The 8,117-nt window shown below is 38.6% G+C and overlaps 1 protein-coding gene across 2 annotated transcripts; it reads right to left on the bottom strand.

Moving 5' to 3' along the window:
- Nucleotides 1-336: 336 nt before the first annotated feature.
- tex30 (testis expressed 30) lies at nt 337-7,676 on the bottom strand. Of its 2 annotated transcripts, none has more exons than XM_078402780.1 (5): nt 7,619-7,676; nt 5,777-6,007; nt 5,262-5,313; nt 4,946-5,151; nt 337-3,178 (listed from the first exon to the last, which is right to left on the bottom strand). In XM_078402780.1, the coding sequence occupies exons 1-5, from the start codon at nt 7,652-7,654 to the stop codon at nt 3,020-3,022; spliced, it is 684 nt and encodes a 227-aa protein (XP_078258906.1). In that variant the 5' UTR covers nt 7,655-7,676; the 3' UTR covers nt 337-3,019. The 2 variants fall into 2 exon arrangements, with proteins under 2 accessions (XP_078258906.1, XP_078258907.1); XM_078402781.1 differs by lacking the exon at nt 7,619-7,676 and adding an exon at nt 7,372-7,452.
- Between the last annotated feature and the right edge of the window lie 441 nt (nt 7,677-8,117).

Genomic DNA, 8,117 nt, shown 5'->3' with positions numbered 1-8,117 from the left:
TGCTACCATAGTTTAGTTTTAAATTTCACATATAATTGAGGGGGTCGGTGCAATATAGTGCTAACCCATTTGTGAAAAATTAGTTACATGCATTAACACGATCCTTACCCACTACTCTACAACCTGTAAAAAATTCATATTTAAATTCAACCGATAAGTTGGTCAAATAACACAGGCACCTTCTTGTTTTTTTTTGTGATTTATGGATTTTTCAAATGTGAATATCTCATAACCACACATTTGTGGGTTAGCAGTATATTGCACCAACCCCCTTCAAATTTACATCATTCAAAAAAGAACTTCATAAACAAGGATAACACTTTTTATTTGTCATTCATGGCAAGATTTACATAATTTTGTGTGTGAGATATACATGGTTGCACTGTTTTGCATATCAGCTAACCAATGAAAAGATCAGGTCCTAATTTATACCAGCTCTTCACCTCCCCCCCTTGTCTGAAGAAGGGTCCCAACCTGAAACATCACCCATCCTTTTTCTTCAGAGATGCTGCCTGATCCGGTGATTTACTCCCCCACTGTGTCTATTTGAATTGGATTCATGCTTCTGCACGACGTCAGGCAGCATTGGTCATTTCAGTGGCTGTCAAGGGTTTTTAACTAATCAATTTATCAATTCAATTTTTTATGGCTCTAAGTATAAAGTTAAATGTCTTTTCAATTATATTGTGGATTCAGTAGAGTTCTATTGTTTGAAAATGGCTAATCTCTGCTTCCATGACTTTTTAAAAATAAAACAAAAAGAGATACAGCTCATGGAGGTGAAATTAAAATTAAAAGAGAAAGCAAAGAAGAACAGTTTATTAAATACGATCAATTGGCCTGATACAGACAGAGTGGATCTCTAGTGCAAATATTCAATCAGTAACATCCAAAGTTTAAAGATCACGAAGCAGCAACTCTTCAAGAAAGTTATAAATGTCATCTATCAACTTATCCAAGACGTTGAACAAAAATAATTGTTTGCAAACATTTTATATACGAAGAAATCGCAGAGAATTGTTAACACTACCCAGTCTAGCACACAGAATCCACTTACTAAAATGGCGTGGAAATCTACCCATGATTTACCACGGTTTTTAAGAGTCGAGCGGTCTATTTTCCTCTTGTATCTTTGGTTTCAACTGCTCTCCGGCACTGAGGGAGCACCCTTTACAATTGTCAAGGGTGTTTTATTGTCATATGTCCCAGATAGAACAATGAAATTTGTGCTTGCAGCAGCACAACAGAATATGTAAACACTGAAGATAGACACACAATGTTGGAGTAACTCAGCGAGCCAGGCAGCATCTCTGGAGAGAGTACTCTGTGAACAATTTAATAAACGAGAAGAGAAAGTTCAGTGTGTGTATATATATACATAAATACACACACACACATAAACACTACAACCTCAAAATAAGCTCTGAACTACATACACTTGGTTTTGTCTTTTTGCACTATTATTGTTTATTTGTTTTGTGTATTATATAATACACACACATAAAAACAAATAAACAATAATATATATATATAAAATACACACACACTCTCCACCATCCTCCTGTCAACATAGACAGGTTTGTGGGTCTCAATCCTTTCTCGTCCAAAGTCCATAATCAGTTCCTTGGTCTTACTGACATTGAGACCCAGGTTGCTCTGCTGCCACCACTTGGTCAGTCGATCGATCCATGCTTCTATACTCATGATCATTTGTGATTTGTCCAACAACGGTGGTGAACTTAATGATGGAGTTTACACTGTTTCCCACCCTCCCACTGGGAAGATTTGGCCATGAAGTGGGAAGTGCTGTCCTTGTTGCTCTACCTAGCACAGATGCAGTCTGTACATCCATCTTGCGTTGCAGCAGTTACCCCAGCTGTTGTCGCTTTCATCTGGAGATCTAAAGTGCAATGTGTCTGCAGATCTCCAGCAAATGGGCCCAATGTGGGCCTCATTTTTCAGGCAGCTTCTATGGAGGAGGACAGAGGATGTTTGAAGGGCCCCAACCGGAAATGTCATCTGTCCACTTCACTCGACAAAAGCTGCCTGACCCACTAAGTTCCTCTCATAGTTTGCCTTTAGGAAACCAAGGGATGAGCTTATTGAGATGTACAAGATCATGAGGGACAAGTATACAGAGACTCTCACAGACATTTTCCCAGGGTGGGGAATTCTAAAACTAAAGGACATTGGATTATGGTGAGAGATTTAGGAGGGACCTCAGGGGCAACATTTTCTCTCAGATGGTAGTGCAGATCTGAAATGAGCTGCCAGAGGAAGCTATACAAGCAGATACTGTTAAGAGTTTAAGGATATTTACACATTTTTTTAAAAAGGGAGGGCTTTGGGCCAAATGCAAGGGTATGGGACTGGCCGTGTAGGGCAACACATCTGGCATGGACAAGGTGGGAGCAAGCCTGCTGTATATCTAGACTGTTCTGTCACTAGACTCAGGTAAACCTTTCATTCCTGTTAATTGTATATTTTGATATTTCAACTGTAGCTGATGTTTAGATATTTTGCTGTAGTAGCTGATCTGATAAATGGTGATGCAAAATTCTGGGGATTGGAATAAAACAGAGTTCAAAATACCCAGCAAGACAGGCAGCATCTGTTGAAAGTGAAACAAAGTTAACATACCCGTTGTTTCATTTTATGACATACTTTCTGTATTTTTTCCCCTTTTATAACAATGAAAAGTAATATGGGATTCTAGTTACAATTATTTACATTACAATTATTTACTGGCGTGTTGAGTTAAAACACAAGTAAATATTTGACTGATAAAGTTGTTATGACGTGTTTTTCATTTACATATAGAGGTCCTGTACATTAAAGTTTAGTTTCAGTGTTGAGACATTAGATGGCACGTTTTCCTTCAAGTAACAATGAATATTGAGGTAAAATAAAACCTGTCCAATATGTTGAATTGGGTTTATTCACTCGCTCAAAACCATTCATCATAACTATGTTACAAACCAAGTTTTGTCTGTAAACACCCATGGACACTTGATTTTTCTTAAAGAATCTTCCTAATCCATGAAAGGACTTCAGTATTTATCTCAGCCATGATGTTTTCTGTTGCTCGACCTTTAACTTGCATTCCATGACTAGCCCCTTCGACCCAGTGTACTCTGGCAGCCAGTGGAATTTTGTTCAATATGCTTTCCAATAAATCCTATATGTTTAAATAATTTTTAGATTATTAAATAAATCCATGTACATTATGCAGAGTCATGAATAAGACAATGAATCAAATAAAAACAACATTGTGTTTTTCAAAATAGTTACCGAACCATTTTAACGGCTTGTGTAGGAAGGAACTGCAGGTGCTGGTTTCTACCAAAGATAGACACAAAATACTGGAGTAACTCAGCGGGACAGGCAGCATCTCTGGAGAGAAGTAATGGGTGATGTTTCGGGTAGAGACCCTTCAGTGCAAAGAAGGATCTCGATCCGAAACGTCATCCATTTTAATGGCTTATTGAAACACATACCGTACAATTTTACTCTACTTTTCATGTTCCTTTAATTTAATCAACTAATATACGAAATGCTTCATTTACAATAACATTCTGTTCAATATGTCTTATTCATTATCAAGCATGATTGCCGAAATTAAGAGCTCTTTGTGTTCAGATTATGGCTAAGAGTGCGACCCACAACATCTCCATACAATCTCTGGACCTTCGGAAAGCATCTATCAAGTCACCTGGGATCCCATGTGCCTTCACCTTCTGGATGAGCCTATCATGAGGGATCTTATTGAATGCTTTACTTAAGTCTATATACACGACATCCACTTCCTTTGCCACATCAATCATCTACATCACCCCTCAAAAAATCTCAAGCAAGTTCATAAGACATGACTATGCCCGCACAAACCCATGTTGACTATCCCCACTGTGTATGCTTTTCCAGGTGTGAGTACATTATATCCTACAGGATCTCTCTTAAGAATTTCCGTACTCTTGTGCAGGACTCCCTGGTCTGTAATTTCCTGGCTTGTCCCTATTGTCCTTCTTAAACACAGGAACAGCAGTAATTATTCTCTGATCCTCTACACCTCACCTGACGATAAAGAGGATACAAGGATCGCTGTCAAAGCCCCTCTCAATAACTTGGGATAGATCTTGTCAGGGGTCATATCCATCTTAATGTTTCTCAAGAGATCCAAAAGCATTTTCTCCCTCATTCAACATGTCCTAGAATACGTCTCATTGATCTCATTATCCTCCATGTACTTCCCCTTGGTGAATACCGATCCAGTGTTTATTTAGTAAATCAGCCCAAATTACTTCCTTTGCCCTTGAATAATTCTGTCCATCCCCTCGTTACCCTCTTGTTTTTAATGAATGTGTAAAATGCCTTGGGATTCTCTTCAATTCTACTAGCCATGCATATTTCTTGGCTGCTTTTGGCCCTCGTGATTCCCTATTTCAGTTTCCCCTTCCCCCATTTCCTTTGTACTCAAGAGCCTAGTCTGATTTCAGTATTCTAAACGATATATAAGCTTCCTTTATCTTTTGACGAAATATGCAACATCTCTCATTCTAAGTAGGAAAGAACTGCAGATGCTGGTTTAAATCAGAAGGGTCTCGACCCGAAACGTCACCCATTCCTTCTCTCCATGTTGGATGCTGCCTGTCCCGCTGAGTTACTCCAGCATTTTTTGTCTCTCTCTCATTCTGAACCTTCCATCCCTGTCCGTCTTGATCCTGCATTCTAACCAGCAGGCCTTTGAACTCCTCAATGTGGGTTTAATAACAACCACCCCCAATTTATTCACCCAGTTTCTGCACAATGCTTTTGTACGTTGTGTCATACTGAGAAATGATTACCTATTTTAGGAATAATTTTATTTTAAAAATGTTCATAAAAATAATTCACTACATCTATTTGTTCATTCACTACATCTATTTGTTAGACAAACAGTTTGATTCACCTTGTCACACATTTCATCTGCTGATCCAGAAACCAGAAGGATTGGATGGCGTACATGAAGCAGATCCTCTGATCGTAGCTTACTGTGCTGCTTTGGAGGGTGCAGAGGATAGGACAGACAAATAAGACCTTGCACAAATGCATCATCTGGGGTATCCTTGCATTGTTTAACAATGCAGGCAGCAGCTCTAGACCCCATGGAACGACCTACATAAGAAAGATTTATTATGCATCCATAATTCTGATCATTAAATATTTCAAAAATGATAGAATCAATAATCACAATGAACAGGATTACTGACAAAGTTTTCACTTACCCCCGAGAAACCAGCTTTTCACTTTATATTCCTTTGAAGATTTTAAATATTCCTGCAATAATTATTGTCAAAAATGCCATTATTTTTGAAAGTGAGACAAATGTGACTTTAGAGACATTTTGTGTAAGCTGATTCATTGGCTCAGTGATCTGACCATGCAAATGAGTAGTTCCAATAAAAAAAACGTCGTACTGAGTTTGCTAACTTCACCTGGAATGGGTGTCAACACATCGGGATTAAGTTTGGAAAACTCACCCAGAGTCTCAATCCTTGATCATTTCAAGTGACCACTCCAGAATACACAATACACACTGCATGAAGACAGAAATGGGATAGTGGTAATGTTCACCTCCCCTAAGCTATGTTTCATTACGTTTCTCAGTCAAATAATGAGAAGTCGGGTTATGTATTAAAATATCAGAGTCTATGAAATACTAAATCAATGACGAAAAAGCACTGCAAGCTAAATTTGTCAGAATTCTTTTCTAAGCAGTAAAATACGATAATTCTCTTACCACGACTGCCCTGTAAGCTCTGATTCTATAGACCAAATTGAGGCCTTTGCAAGTGAACCTAAGGCACAGTATCCCATTAGATGCAAGAAATTCTGTCAAGGATACCAGCTGATGGAAATTCATGTCTCCACCTGCACCGTGAGTAAGGATCACTCCATGTGTGAAACTAACATTTGGAATTGTGTAGATCGCATCCAGATTTTTTCTTTCAAATGGTATTTTCAATTTAACCTGAAAAATCAACACATAAAATTATTATATGCAATAATACAATAATATCTGACAACCAAGAAAACTAATGATATAATTAATTCAAAACAGTCTTAAAATAATACTATTTACTGCGTTTACATTAAAGTAGTGAAATGGAAGGATTTTACACCAGTTCCACTATTGAACAGCAATTTTGGCTTTTCAAAAAAAATGTTTGGTGTTATTTCCATACAAAACATTCTGCCTGCCTGCCAGTCACAGAGAAATAACATACTACTATGCATCAGATGATTCACTCCAATCTTCTGGATCACTGCATGCAAATTAGATAAATATTTATCTGGCAGAAAAATCTGTATCATTGTCATTAATATAAACAATGTTTTCATTGAAGGAGGTATCAAGAACTAGGGAAGCTGTTTGAAGAAGATTGACAAAAAAGCCATTAAGGTTAGACCAAATGTTTAAAGCCTGTTCTTATTCAATTGCAGTGTTCCTCACTTGTGCTGGACAAGTACCCGAAGAGAAAGAATTTGCAGCGTTGTGGAGCGTGGGGGAAGAAGGAATGGCTGGATGCTCCTACATAGAACTGGCATAACCTCTTTCCATGCTGCAACCACTGTGTGGTTTAGCGATATAATGGGGAATGGCTCCTTTCCCTGCAAAAATGCTTGGATACATAAAAATACATTAAATTTCCATTGGTTGATATGGATTATACATTTAAGCAAATGAAATTTTATGTATTTTTTTCATCAACACTCAGTTGACATAAACACGAGTTAATCCAAGCATTTTGCAGGAAAAGGAGCCATTCCCCAAGTAAAATGCTTGGATACAACTCGTGTTTATGTCAACTGAGTGTTGATGAAAAAAATACATCATCTTGATCACATAAACTAAGAAATTCACTACAAGCAGATATCCCAATAATCTAAAAGCTGCTTGACAAAAATAAACATCATGGACTCCTCCATCTGTTCAACATCAGCTAAAATCATGTAGTGTACCAAAACTGAGCATTGCCAACTTATCCGAACTGAAGTACTTTATCCACCAGTAACAATTCCTGGTATCATCCGCAATTGACCTGGTCTACAATCCCAAAATATTGCCCAAAAGTACACAACATTGAATGAGGAATTTGGTTGTCAATGTCGCTCGGTCAGTTGACTGAATTCAAATTCTCTACCACCAGCCGCACTTATCTTGGAGCCATCAGTATGCGTGGATGCTGCGGCTGAAACCTGAAACCCTGGTGAATAAAGAACATACACCTCCTCTTCCTCTTCTTTTCCACCCCCTCTTCTCCTCCTCCATGTCCTTTTCTTTTCCACCCCTCTTCTCTCCTTCTCACCTCTCCTTGGTCTCCTCCTCCTCACCTCTCCTTGGTCTCCTCCTCACCTCTCCTTGTTCTCCTCCTCACCTCTCCTTGGTCTCCTCCTCACCTCTCCTTGTTCTCCTCCTCACCTCTCCTTGGTCTCCTCCTCACCTCTCCTTAGTCTTCTCTCCCCACCCCTCCACTTTCTCCCACTCCCTATTTGAAACGTTACTAACAATTCAACAATATAAGAGCGCAGAGGAAATTATTAAAAGCATTCATGTGTCGAGAGCAATAAAGGTGCACACCGTTTCGTACGAGCCCAAACCCTTAACCTCCTCCATTGTAACCGCACTCTGCTCCAAGTCAGCGCCGCCCACGCACCTTCAAGCGCTGCACCATTTGCCAAACCAGACGTCAATTATCTCCCAAAAATAAATTCCACAGAAAGCGCTGTCTCTTCGGTGATTTTCAATTTGTAGTGGAATAACATTTACAAATGCATTGATATATATTGACTAATTGTTTAAAATTGTGCTTGTAATTTGGAAGGTTGGGAATTGTATAGTTTGGTGCCTGGACCTGGGTTGGACGCTTGCACTTGCAAGCTTGCACTCAATGCTTACACTTTTGCCGAGCTTTGGTATCTTTGGCTTCCATTTATGGATTAATTTTTCATGTTATTTTCAGTCTTAATTTCGAATTTGTTGCATCTTGTTTGTAAAGCGATTAACCCTAAAACTGCATATTTTGTTTTTAAATTTAAAGGACAGCAGAGTTAAATTCTGCATAGCGTTCAGTAAAAAC

This window comes from Rhinoraja longicauda, chromosome 7, assembly GCF_053455715.1.
Source record: "Rhinoraja longicauda isolate Sanriku21f chromosome 7, sRhiLon1.1, whole genome shotgun sequence".
Classification (NCBI taxonomy): Eukaryota; Metazoa; Chordata; class Chondrichthyes; order Rajiformes; family Arhynchobatidae; genus Rhinoraja; species Rhinoraja longicauda.
The sequence above is the reverse complement of the archived record's forward strand: the minus strand, read 5'-3'. Positions and strand labels throughout refer to the sequence as shown.

Bases quoted from the DNA above. Each gene is read 5' to 3' on its own strand.
- tex30 (XM_078402780.1), bottom strand. From the start codon at position 7,654: ATGGAGGAGGTTAAGGGTTTGGGCTCGTACGAAACG. The intron at 5,314-5,776 runs GTAAGAGAATTA...TAATTATTGCAG, and splicing joins GAGCTTACAGGGCAGTCGTG to GAATATTTAAAATCTTCAAA. The intron at 3,179-4,945 runs GTGAATCAAACT...TTAAACATATAG, and splicing joins CAGATGAAATGTGTGACAAG to GATTTATTGGAAAGCATATT.